Source organism: Plecotus auritus (assembly GCF_963455305.1).
Source record: "Plecotus auritus genome assembly, chromosome: 12".
NCBI lineage: Eukaryota > Metazoa > Chordata > Mammalia > Chiroptera > Vespertilionidae > Plecotus > Plecotus auritus.
The window spans coordinates 31,086,329-31,099,817 of NC_137778.1; the positions used below are offsets into that span (position 1 = coordinate 31,086,329).

A 13,489-nucleotide genomic window follows, 5' to 3' on the forward strand; every position below is an offset into this window, starting at 1 on the left:
TTTAAATCTTATAATGGTCCCTTAGTAATTTTAGATTCTTATCTCTTTCTTAGTCACTTACTAGGGACTGATTCTTTTGTTGTTTTTTCCTTCTTTTCTCTCTGCCTTTTAATTTCCCATTATCTCTATTTAATGTATTTGTATTATTATATCATCCTTCTAACTAGTTTCTCATTTTCTGATATACTTTTCATTCACTTTAGGCTACATACACATTGATGTCCAGAGATATAATGGTTTAAGGCCATAGGCTCTGGAACCAAGGTACATGGGTTTGAATACTGGTTTTGCCACCTTCCAGCTCTATAACTTTAGGCAATTTAGCCTCAGTTTTCTTATCTGTATAATGGAGCCAGTAATAAATAGTACCTACCCCACAGAATGAGGGAACTGAGTTAATCTACACTAATAAAAGAGAAACATGCAAATTGACCATACCTCTGCTACACCCACAAGCCAATCAGGAGCGAGTATGCAAATTAACCCAACCAAGATGGCTGCGGCCACGGAGCGAGCAGGAGGCTTGGGTTTCCCCGGCAATGGAGGAAGCCAAGCTTCCCGCCCAGCCTGGCCTGCCCTGGCTTCCGCTTAAGGCTACAAATTTTCAATTATAGAAGATAAATAAATCCCAGATACCAGGGCCTCCGCTTGGGTCGCCAGGGGGCGTGGCCAGCCTGCAAACCACCACAGGCCCTCACCCAGGCCGCCCCATGCCCCAAGGGAACCCCCACCCTGATCCGGGACACCCTTCAGGGCAAACCAGATGGCCCCCACCATTGTAATATGCAAATTGACCGTCACTCCAACACAAGATGGCTGGCCCCATGTGGACACAAGATGGCCGCCACAAGATGGCCAGCAGGGGAGGGCAGTTGGGAGGGACCAGGCCTGCAAGGGAGGGCAGTTGTGGGCGATCAGGCCAGCAGAGGAGGGCAGTTGGGAGGGACCAGGCCTGCAAGGGAGGGCAGTTGGGGGCGATCAAGCCTGCAGGGAGGGCAGTTAGGGGCGATCAAGCCTGCAGGGAGGGCAGTTAGGGGTGACCAGGCCTGCAAGGGAGGGCAGTTGGGGGGGACACAGGCCTGCAGAGGAGAGTAGTTGGGGGGGACCAGGCCTGCAGGGGAGGGCAGTTGGGGGGGGACCAGGCCTGCAGGGGAGGGCAGTTAGGGGTGACCAGGCCTGCAGGGGAGGGGAGTTAGGGGCAATCAGGCTGGCAGGGGAGCTGTTAGGCATCAATCAGGCTGGCAGGGGAGTGGTTAGGCATCAATCAGGCTGGCAGGGGAGTGGTTAGGGGGTGATCAGGCTGGCAGGCAGAAGTGGTTAGGGGCAATCAGGAAGGCAGGCAGGTGAGCAGTTGGGAGCCAGCAGTCCTGGATTGTGAGAGGGTTGTCCTACTGCCTGTTTAGGCTCGATCCTACTGGGATCGGGCCTAAATGGGCAGTCGGACATCCCTCGAGGGGTCCTAGATTGGAGAGGGTGCAGGCTGGGCTGAGGGACACACACCCCCGTGCACGAATTTCATGCACCGGGCCTCTAGTAGTACATATAAAGAGCTTAGAATAGTGACTGGCATATAATAAACACTTAATAAAGGTTAGCTGCTGCTATGATGATGAGCCCGGCTGAGTAGAAGCTCTTCATTGACAATCTGACCACTAGAGTGTTGCTGGGGCGCACTGCCAAGAGCTGGGGTTTGATCTTTCTCTTCTTCTACTGAGTCTTTTATGGGTTTCTGGCTGCACTTTTCACATTCACAATGCTTCAGACTCAGAACGATGAGGTTGCAAAATAGTGTGACCAGATTTCTAGTCCAGGACTTAGGGTTTTTCCAAAACTAGTGTCTGTGTTGGAATATTCATTCAGTATGTTTGATCCAGAGTCCTATAAAAGGTACATTGAAAACATTATGGCCCTAGCTGTTTTGGCTCAGTGGATAAAGTGTCGGCCTGTGGACCAAAGGATCCTGGGTTCGATTCTGGTCAAGGGCACATACCTTGGTTGCAGGCTCCTCTCCTGCCTGGGCCCTGGTCAGGGCTCGTGCAGGAGGCAACCAATCGATGTGCTTCTCTCACATCGATATTTCTCTTTGTCTTTCCCTCTCTCTTCCACTCTCTCTAAAAACAAACAAAAAAACAACAAACCAACAATGGAAAAAATACCCTCAGTGAGGATTAAAAAATTAAATAAAATTAAAAAAATAAATAATAAAAAAAACTTGATGAAGTTTCTAAAGATTTAGAAGAACAGAAGAATCTCACAGTCTGTCCTGATGGAGTACTTTTTGAAGGGCCCAGTTTATGTTGCATGTCAGTTTCCTATTATCGTACTTCAAGCATGCAGTGGTGTGGATGATCCTGACTTTGACTCTCCAGGGGACACCTCAAGGAGAACTAAGGATAGAATGCTTCAGTATTCATAAGAGTGAAAACAATTCTTATCAGCTTATCCTCCCAATTTAATTATAGACAAAATATTTTCCATATTATGGGAAAAATTGCATGTCCAGCTTGGCTTTGGTGCTAGTTGTACGCCAAAATAAGTTATAGTCAAATGTAGGATTATTGGACACCTAACCTGAAAAACCATGATGATTGTGATAGGTTTTTAAGACAAGTTATGTTCAAAATCACAATATATACATAGTAGGAGTTAGAGTATCTCCATAGAGTAAATGTTGTCTTGTCTTCATTTTGTATTAGCCAGAACTGGCATGCTAGAAGCATGAGACCACCTTAGAGAAAGGGTGGGGTGGTACATGACATTGGGGTAACATCATGATGTGCTTCCTGATCATATTGTGCAATGTCCTCTGAAGTTACTGTTGCCTCTGCTGCCTTTTGGAGCTATTGTACAGTCACCTAATAGGGCCTGTGAACACCTGATTCTGAACATGTAGAATGGAGGTCTTGTCCTATTTTTATGTGGTTTAATTGCCACATAAGCTTAATGTGCTGTGGTATGTAAACATTTTATAGATTGAACACAGGTTAACTGTCATATTTTTATGCCAGCAAAGTTTTAGGGATGAAATGGCACCTGACCGACATGCAGTAACTTGATAGCTGAAAAAATAAAATGTGGCGTGTGGAGAAGTTCTGTATGTGAAGAAGAAAAAAGAAAATAAAAATGGATTTAAAAGGTTGTCTTGGGGATCAGAGGGTGAAAAACAAGGCACAGAATGGGAGAAAATATTGCAGTGCAATCAATAATGGGATCATAAAGAATTACAAAATAGGAAGAAAAAGGCCAAAAAATAAATAAATAAAAGAGTTTACCTGACACTTATTATACTAAAAATTAGAACAGAAATTGTTTAAATACCTATTAATTACTTCAAAGTACATATTTTTTATTGATCTCAGAGAGAAAGGGAGAGGGAGAGAGAGATAGAAACATCAATAATGAGAGAATCATTGATTGGCTGCCTCCTGCATGCCCCCTTCTGGGGATTGAGCCCACAACCCAGGAAAAAGGGGACATCTGTAATACTTTCAACAATAAAGATAATTTTAAAAACACACAATAAAAACATTCTCGGGTGAGTATTAAACAAGAATTGTTAAGTAGGTGAAAGGTGTTACTAACTACTAGAAAAGAATAAAAGGCCCTGGCCGGTTTGGCTCAGTGGATGGAGCGTCGGCCTGCGGACTGAAAGGTCTGGGGTTCGATTCCGGTCAAGGGCACGTGCCTTGGTTGCGGGCACATCCCCAGTGGGGGGTGTGCAGGAGGCAGCTAATCCATGTTACTCTCTCATTGATGTTTCTGACTCTCTATCCCTCTCCCTTACTCTGTAAAAAATCAATAAAATATATTAAAAAAAAAAAAAGAATAAAAGAACTCTAAGGTATGGTGAGACTACTTCTGGACCTGAGGGAAAAGTAAATGAGGAGCCCCAGCTGAGACTCTAACCTGAGGAAAGAGGGAATTGCTACCTGCACATGCTACTTGCCACTGTATTGGCTGAGAAACAGGGTGGAGAGCACTCATCACTGAACTGCAATGCAAGAGCAACCCCCCACCAAGATGCCTGTATGCTTGCTGATCCACTTAAGAACAGAACAGAACACAAAAAGAATCCCTACAGCCAATTCCAGCCTCTCAGTGTCACTCTAGGGCCCTCTATTGGCAGAGTCTAACGAAGAGCCAAGGGTTCATTCTGGCTCCAGTAGCACCAAGAAGGGTGGCTTAGAGCAGAGAGGCAATAAATTAATATCTGGCACATATACATTTTAAAGTTCACCAATACCAAAATTAGCAAGATTGTGGCACAATGGGAACTCTCATACTGTTGGTTTGAGGGTTGGATGGTATAAAACATATGCTTTTTAAAAAGTTTATTATAGCCCTGGTCGGTTTGGCTCAGTGGATAGAGCACTGGCCTGCGGACGGAAGGGTCCCAGGTTCGATTCTCGTCAAGGGCACATGCCCGGGTTGCAGGCTTGATCCCCAGTGTGGGGCATGCAGGAGGCAGCCGATCAATGATTCTCTCTCATTGATGTTTCTATCTCTCCCTCTCCCTTCCTCTCTGAAATCAATAAAAATATTTTTTAAATGCCCATACCTTTAAAAAAATAAAAATAAAAAGTTTGTTATATACACCCTATGATCTTGGCATTCCACCCTTAGTCTTTTACAAAGCTCTGAGAAACTTTTGTATATGTGCAGCAAATTGATGGAAGAGAATTTTTATAGCAACAGTATTTGTGGTAATGAAAATTTGGAAATAGCCCAGATATATATTGCAAACTTATTTAAGCCTTGGGGTATTAAATAAAATTTGGAAAACAACCCAGTAATTATATATTGCAAACTTATTAAACCTTGGGGTAGTAAAACTTTAAAATGTTAGAAGAAAATATGACAAATTTTATGACAAAGGGAATTAAAGAGCTCTTAAGATACAAAGAACATTAATAAATAAAAGTATTTATGAACTTACATCAAAATTAAACTTCTGTGTTATAGAATAAGCCATAAGACAGGTGACACACTAGGGAAGATACTTGTTATAAGCAAATAAAAAAGATAAGGTATAAAATGGTCATTATTTTAGGAGATACAGAGTAGCAAGGTTTTAGAGATAAAATTTATCTCCACTCTAATTTCTTAATTTTTAATTATTATTTTTTTAAGCTTCACTTGATACTTTTCCCATTGATTTTTAGAGAGAGTGGACAGGGTGGGGAAGAAAGAAAGAAAGATTGATGTGGAAGAGACACATCAATTGTTTGGCAAGAGTCTCAACCGTGGCTGAGGACGAACCTGCAACCCAGATACGTGCCCTCTCTAACCACAATACACACTGGCCAGGGCTACTTTCTGAGTTTTTTAAAGTATTGCTAAGCCTTGTCTTAATTCTGTCCTCATACAACTGATTTTTTAGACCAGATTCTTTATTACTAGATTTTATCTTATTAGAGTCAGTCTGTCTTTTGGGATGCTAGTTGTGTCAAGGCATACTCTGAGTGGCCCTCTCAACTTCATATCCAGCAGTAAGTTCAGTGTGTTGTCCATGGCCTCATCTGTGTCATTCATAGAACTGAGTAAGAGTGCTTAAGATTTTAGTCCTAGACATGTAGAAACAAGTTTTAAAATAAACATCAAAAGACACTTGGAAAATAATTTTGTTGATAACTTTATTTTTAGATCTATAGTTTGAGATACATTAACATTTTTATCTAACTTTTTCTTTCTCCTTAGGGATCCATCTGTCTCTAAATCTATAGAACGAATCTTTAAAATCTGGGAGGACAGAAATGTTTACCCAGAAGAAATGATTATGGCATTAAGAGAAGCTTTGAGTAAGTGTCTTTTCTCTCCTAGAAGAAAATTTGAGTCATTGTTCAGACTTTAAAATTGTATATATTTTGTAGATCTGGTCCTTTTGCTTAATAATGAAATAGAAAGTTTTGGATCTGACCTTGTTTGTTTAAAATTAAATACTTATAAAAATCCGAATTAAAATTTAAGTAGAATTGGTTTGGGGAGGGTTGGATTTTATTTTTATTGTCTAAAGAAAGTCAAGCATATTAAGTGATGATGGTCATCCATTTGCTTTACATCAAGTGTTTAAACTAAAGTTTACTTTTTGTGCTTAATAATACTGCCCTGTCCTCTTACTGTTGGAGAATTTTTGGACCGGATTTCAGTTTTCACTAAGTATTTGATATTAAGCATATATTGGCATTCTTTAGTCTCTGTTTTGGTTTAGATTTACAGTAAGTGGCATGCCTGTTTTTTAAAAAGTTATTTAGTTCTTATATATTAGATACATGTAATTAAGTCATGCAATAGAAGCTGGTGATATCTTAAATCATGACCATTATTGACTAGAAATTTGCTTTACAAATAGCAACTTCTAAGAAGCTGTTAAATTCTTCATTGGAATGTGTTAACTGGTATTTTTAAGCTTCCTGTCCTATTCTCAAAATCAGTCATTTCATTGACAGTAGAAATTATGTTTATTTGACAGCTTCTTAGAGATCTGGTAGGTGTTTTATTTATTTTTTAAATAAAAATGAAAGAAAAGGAAAGAAAGAAACAACACACAGTCTCGGATTGCCTGTTTTCGTGCTACAACTTTGACACTGAAGTGGACAGACAGAACAGCTTCCCGTAATGCCAGGTTGCAAAAACTGAAATGTTTTCCAGGTACCACTTTCAAAACTCAGAAGCAGCTGAAAGAAAATCTGAACAAACAACCGAATAAGCAGTGGAAGAAATCACAAAGTAAGGAACAAAATCTCAACTAATATAAAATTAACTCCTCTTTTTGGAGCAGAAGAAAATGTAGACCATTTGACATCATACCTCGCATAAACTATGGGCAAGCCTGTGTTTTCCAGGCCTGGGAGGCTCCCAGTGACTTGCACTAAACAAGCCATCATGGAGTTACTTCTTAAAAACAAAACAAAACAAAAACTACTTTTAAACAAAGAAAATGCAGGAAGAGAGTTTAAATGAGTGAAGATTCAAGAGTAGTTGGGGGATTGAAAGAAGAAAATAAATACTTGATAGTGCCCCAGGCTAACACTCAGGTTCAAAGCTATATGAAGTTAGAGGCAGCTGGCATTAAACAACAGAGCTGAAGAGGAGACTAGGCATTAAGAAGCATTTCTGTGGGAGCCATGAAATCCTTCAGATTTGGGGATACACTCTACCAGATTAGACATGGGCCTCAGATCAGGCCAGAAGCTCATTCTCTAACAGGAGCTCCTGCTATGTTTATCATGTTTACCCAGCATGAGATTAAGGGAGTGGAATACTGCATGTGATAGGCTGCTGTGGGCCAAACAGGAATATTGAGAAAGACCTGAAGGTGTGGAGGGAACAAGGTAAAAGACAGTGAGAATTGGGAGGTAAATCAAGACACTTGGGATGGTTTTGCTCCAGCAAGCATTTGATATTCATCATGATTAAGGGAGTCCTCTATCTTCCTTTTGGGCATAAGTTGCATGCTTAGGAACAACAGGAGTCATCATTTCAGCCAAAGTTCCACCACAGTGGGAATGTACTTAGAACTTTCTTTGCCGGTTTTTGCTATGAACTGAGTCACCAGAAAAAGAAATCCAAAGCTAAATACATAGGAATAGAGTTGATGTTTGTAAATAATTTTCTTCAGCCGGTGCTCAGGATTAATTGGATGTCCTGCTCCTTAACGCTCTTATTTTGAAGTATTGAGATCCTCTTACACTCAGATTAGGAAAAAAGGTACTTCATGTATCTCAGGATCTCCAAATCAATAATTCTAGGACTTTATGACTTAAAGGGCCTATTGGAGGTAAGTCCGTCAGTCATGTTTTTATATTGATCACGCTTGGGAAGGTTTAAATTTCATATTCTACTATTCTAGATATTATTATTTAAATGTGCATGTTTGACATATGTTCAAAAGTACACCCTTAACTATAAGAGCTAAAATTTTTCTGAATATTAGTCAATAGTTTCTGTCTGTATTCTTAATGATGTTTTGTTTCATTCCAACAGCATCCTCGAATCCAAAAGCTGCTCTCAAATCTAAGATAGTTGCTGAATTTCGAGTAAGTTACAGAATATGTTGAACATGGCCATAGCATTATTCACCCTTTTTGTGTTATAGCTTCCTCTGTAGTCCAATAAGATTTATTTTTATTCAGTTTGTACATCATTTATATCTTAAATTCTAAGGGAATCCAGATTGGGATCAGATTACTTGAAGTTTTATCTGTTTCCCTAATGGAAAAAATAACCTTATAGAAAATCTGTTACAGGCTTACTTCTGAATCCCCCAACGTGCGGTTCATCTTTCTTTGAAGCTCTACTAAATTAGAATTTGTGTAGAGTTAGAATAATAAGGCTATGTTTATCTAATTAAAATTTTAAGATATAAGTGGGCCTTTGTTTTATTCTTAACCCTATATCCATAAATTAGCTTTGAATAACCAAGGAAAATGATTTTTTTTAAAAAAATCTTCACCTAAGCATATGTTTTGATTAATTTTAGAGAAGAAGGGAAAGAAAGAGAGAAACATTGTCGGTTGCTTCCCGTACATGTCCCGGCGCAGGATCAAACCTGCAACTTATGTATGTACCCTGACTGGGAATCAAACCCACAACCCTTTTGGTGTATGGGACAATGCTCCAACCAACTGACCCACCCAGTCAGGGCAGGAAAAGGATCTTTTAAAGTATAAGACTAAAAGAATATTTTGACATGAGAATTGATATTGATATCCCTGATTATGAGGAAATGGGAAGGGTTTTTCCCTCTTGGGGTTTTACTAGGTTTTAATGGGGAAAGATAAGTCAGTGATCTTGTGAATGAAATTTGACTCTGCTCTGTGTTCAGTCTCAGGCCCTCATTGAAGAGCTTTTGCTATACAAGCGCTCAGAAGATCAGATAGAATTGAAGGAAAAACAGCTGTCAACTATGCGGGTGGATGTGTGTAGCACAGAAACTCTCAAATGCTTAAAAGGTAATACATCCTTTTAACAAGAATAACTCAGATTTTCTTCCCAGATCTGTCATTTTCAAGTGGTAAGACTAGCTTCTTCCATAAAGAGAATCCTTAGTTGGTTATAGAGAGCACTTGTGCCAGCTCTGGTTTCCCAGGTAGTGATTATATGCATATACATTTCATAAGTAAATTTCTGTCCTTCACCTGCGTACATTAAACTCACACAGTATTATATGTCAATTATATCTCAAGAAAGCTGGAGAGATTGAGATAAAAAGTATAAGTTTAAGAGAGAAACCAAGATGGCAGCATAGGTAAACACCTAGACTGCTGCCTCGCACAATTTCAAAACTACAACTAAAGGACAAAACGGACATCATCCAGAACCACATGAAGGCTGGCTGAGTGGAAATTCTACAACTAGAAGGAAAGAGAAAAGCACACTGAGACTCACAGGAATTGCGGAAGGCAGAGGTATGGAGGCCCGCGCGCGGAGAGGGCTGGCAACTGAGTATGCGGCTGGCTTTTTCAAGTGGGAGGGAGACAAAAGCTCCCGGAGGCGCATGCACGGAGAGGGCTGGCAACTGAGTATGCAGTTGGCTTTCTCAATCGGGAGGGAGACAAAAGCTCCTGACTGCTCTGAACTCCAGTTCCAGGTGAGACTCTGGGGACCCAGACTCATACGGGGAGAAACTGGACTGTCTGGCAGCAGGCAAAACTTGAGGGTTGCTTTCTCTCAGAGGTGCTCGCAGTGATTACCGCGGGACACTGAGACCCAGGGGCCTCTTAGGGCAGGGCTGACGGGAAGCCATTGCTGTTTGCTCCACCCTGAGATCCCGGCCCACGAAGCCATAGCTATTTGCTCCGCCCTGAGATTCCGCCCCATCCAAGCTGAGCACAGAGGCTTTTGCATATGAATAACCTGGTCCTTTGAATTCTGAACTTACCTAACAAACTGCAGCTGAGTCAGTGAGACCCAGAACATCCAAAAGAAGGCCCAAGGCCCCACAGCAGCTTGCATTGCTTCACAGCTGGGCCTCATCTAGGCACCTCCAAAACCCAAACAAAGAAGAAAAATCTGCAGATCTCTCCGTAGCTCCTGCTGGGTGGCCTCAGGCAGAGGCTAAATTAGCACCTCCTTGGAGATCCAAGAGCAAGTGTACCTAGGGGTCAGAGTGGGACCATCCAGATTACAACTCCTCAGATCCATAAGGGACACACTCAGGGGGCAGACTCAGTGAGCACCAAAGCCCCACTGAAGCAAGTCTTGTCTCATAAGGGTGTCTCCAGCACAGAAGTTCTTTTTTTTTTAAAGGTATATGGTAAATCTTTTTTTTTTTTTTAATATATTTTATTGATTTTTTACAGAGAGGAAGGAAGAGGGATAGATAGTCAGAAACATCGATGAGAGAGAAACATCGATCAGCTGCCTCTTGCACACCCCCTACTGGGGATGTGCCCGCAACCAAGTTACATGCCCTTGACCGGAATCGAACCTGGGACCTCCCAGTCCGCAGGCCGACGCTCTATCCACTGAGCCAAACCGGTTTTGGCGAGCACAGAAGTTCTTTCAGCATAGACACAACTGATCCTCACAGCCAATTGGCCTGGAGTTCAATTTCTCCCAGTGATACCAACAACAATCAAGGCTTGACTACAACAAGACTGTGCACACAGTCCACAAAGGGGTGCACCAAGAGTGTCCACCTCAGGTAACTGGGGAGGCTGAGCCACTGGGCCCTATAGGACACCTCGTACACAAAGCCACTCTATCAACTCAGGGAAGCAGCCAAAATGCGGAGACAAACAGGTCACAAATGAAAGAAATGGAGGCAAGCAAACGACTGGATATAGAGTTCAAAACCACGGTTATAAGGTTTTTCAAGAATTTTCTAGAAAAGGCCGATAAATTTAGCGAGACCCTTAAGGATATGAAAAAGGACCAACTAGAAATTAAGCATACACTGACTGAAATAAAAAATAATATAAAAAGATCCAACAGCAGACTAGAAGATCACAAGAATCAAGTCAAAGATTTGAAATACAAAGAAGCAAAAAACACCCAACTGGAAAAGCAAAAAGAAAAAAGAATCCAAAAATATGAAGATAGTGTAAGGAGCCTCTGAGACAACTTCAAGCGTACCAGCATCTGAATTATGGGGGTGCCAGAAGAACAGAGAGAGCAAGATACTGAAAACCTATTTGAAGAAATAATGACAGAAAACTTCCCCCACCTGATGAAAGAAATAGACTTACAAGTCCAGGAAGCGCAGAGAACCCCAAACAAAAGGAATCCAAAGAGGACCACACCAAGACACATCATAATTAAAATGCCAAGAGCAAAAGACAAAGAGAGAATATTAAAAGCAGCAAGAGAAAAACAGTTACCTATAAGGGAGCACCCATACGATTGTCAGCTGATTTCTCAACAGAAATTATGCAGGCCAGATGGGAGTGGCAAGAAATATTCAAAGTGATGAATAGCAAGAACCTACAACCAAGATTACTCTACCCAGCAAAGCTATTATTCAGAATGGAAGGTCAGATAAAGAGCTTCACAGATAAGAAAAAGCTAAAGGAGTTCATCACTACCAAACCAGTATTATATGAAATGCTGAAAGGTATTCTTTAAGAAGAGGAAGAAGAAGAAATAGGTAAAGATAAGAATTATGAACAACAAATACATGTCTATCAACAAGTGAATCTAAAAATCAAGTGAATAAAAAATTTGATGAACAGAATAAACTGGTGAATATAATAGAATCAGGGGCATAGAAAGGGAGTAGACTGACAATTCTCGGGGGGAAAAAGGTGTGGGGGTGCACGAAAAGACTGGACAAAAATCGTACACCTATGGATGAGGACAGTGGCGGGGGGGGGGGTAAGGGCAGAGGGTGGGGTGGGAACCGGGTGGAGGGGAGCTATGGTGGTAAAAAGAGGAACAATTGTAATAATCTGAGCAATAAAGATTTATTAAAAATGAAAAAAAAATAAAGTATAAGTTTAAGGTGTACAGCATAAAAAAAGAAAGAAAGCTGGAGAAAATAAGTTTAAAAACCCAAAGAAATAAATTCTGTCATTTTCCCCACTTCTGGTGCTTTCTTGATATATTAGGTTATATATAGGCAGGTATATTTCATATGTGTGATTAACGGGTTTGGGTATGCTCTTTAATACGGTCACTGTAATGCCTCATAAAATCTAGTTAGTTGCTCTCTTTTCCTTACATTGTAAATTATAAATAACTAGAGGCCCGTTGCACAATATTCGTGCAAAAATAGGCTTTCCTTCCCCTGGCTTCGCTTCCAGCCACCGGGAGCCTGCAAGTCCTCACTCCAGGCTGCCCAGGAGCCTGCAGTCTTCGCTCCTGGCCGGAGCACTGCTCCTGTAGCTCCCTCCACCGTCCACCCTCCCCCTCATAGCAGGCATCCTGCCCCTCCCGGCTGCTCCGTGCCTACATATGCAAATTAACTCGTCATCTTTGTCAGGATAATTTGCATATCACTCCTGATTGGCTGTGGGCGTAGCGGAGGTATGGTTAATTTACATGTTTGTCTATTATTAGGTAAGATAGTTTTTGTTTTGTTTTTGTGTGTTAATCCTCACCTGAGGATATTTTTTCCATTGCTTTTCAGAGAGAGTGGAAGGGAGGGGGAGAGAGAGAAAAAAACATTGATGTGAGAGAGAGAGAGACATAGACTGGTTGCCTCCCACATGGGCCCCATGGGGGGTGGGGAGCAAACCCACAACCCAGGTATGTGCCCTTGGAACCCGTGACGCTTAGGTGCTTGGGCTGATGCTCTAACCACTGAGCAACCACCCAGGTCATAAATAATATTAATAGTTTATCATAATATAAATTTTATGATGGTAGAAACTATCCTTTGTACTTTAAATATATATATTTTGTTGTTGTTGTTGACTTGAGAGAGAGGAAGGGAGAGAGAGAGAAATAGATAAAAACATCCATAATGAGAGAGAATAATCTATGGGCTGCCTTCTGCATGCCCCCTCCTGGGGATGGAGCCTGCAGCCTGGGCTTGTGCCCTGACCAGGAATCAAACTGTGGCTTCCTGGTTCATAGGTCAACGTTCAATCACTGAATCACACTGAGTGAAATTATCCTTATTTGTTCACTGCTGTATCCAGCCTAGAGCAATGCCTGGTACATAATAGGCATTTAATAAATATTTTTGAAGTAATGAGTAAATGGCTACTAGATAGTCATTTTGGCCTCTATTTTGTTATTGTACTATGCTTTAAATTTTAACATGTTAGCTTTGCACAGTGGCAGTATCATAGCCAATGGGGTTTATCCGAGGCATGATTATTGCTAATTGAATGAATAAATAAATACATAAATACATAAATTTAACATGTTATTGAATTTAATCCTCACAACAACCCAGAAGTATATTAAAAACTTCCATTTTATATATGAGAAATTCAAGACTTCATAAGGAGATGAGTAGCTTGCCTAAGTTACACAGCTGATGAGAGACAAAGCCAAAATTTGTGCCCGTTTCTAAAGTCATATTCCTACAGTCATGGGGAAA

At 41.0% G+C, this 13,489-nt stretch overlaps 1 protein-coding gene across 9 annotated transcripts in view; it reads left to right on the top strand.

The window, feature by feature from the left end:
- Positions 1-13,489, top strand: part of RPRD2 (regulation of nuclear pre-mRNA domain containing 2) — a 74,253-nt gene that overhangs the window by 27,996 nt on the left and 32,768 nt on the right. For 5 of the 9 annotated variants that reach the window (XM_080647507.1, XM_080647509.1, XM_080647510.1 and 2 more), the window contains exons 3-6: positions 5,698-5,798; positions 6,649-6,726; positions 7,984-8,036; positions 8,825-8,951. In XM_080647507.1, the coding sequence (XP_080503633.1) occupies positions 5,698-5,798; positions 6,649-6,726; positions 7,984-8,036; positions 8,825-8,951 (359 nt within the window). The remainder of the gene's footprint in view (positions 1-5,697; positions 5,799-6,648; positions 6,727-7,983; positions 8,037-8,824; positions 8,952-13,489) is intronic. The other 4 variants (XM_080647508.1, XM_080647511.1, XM_080647513.1 and 1 more) reach the window with 1 other exon arrangement.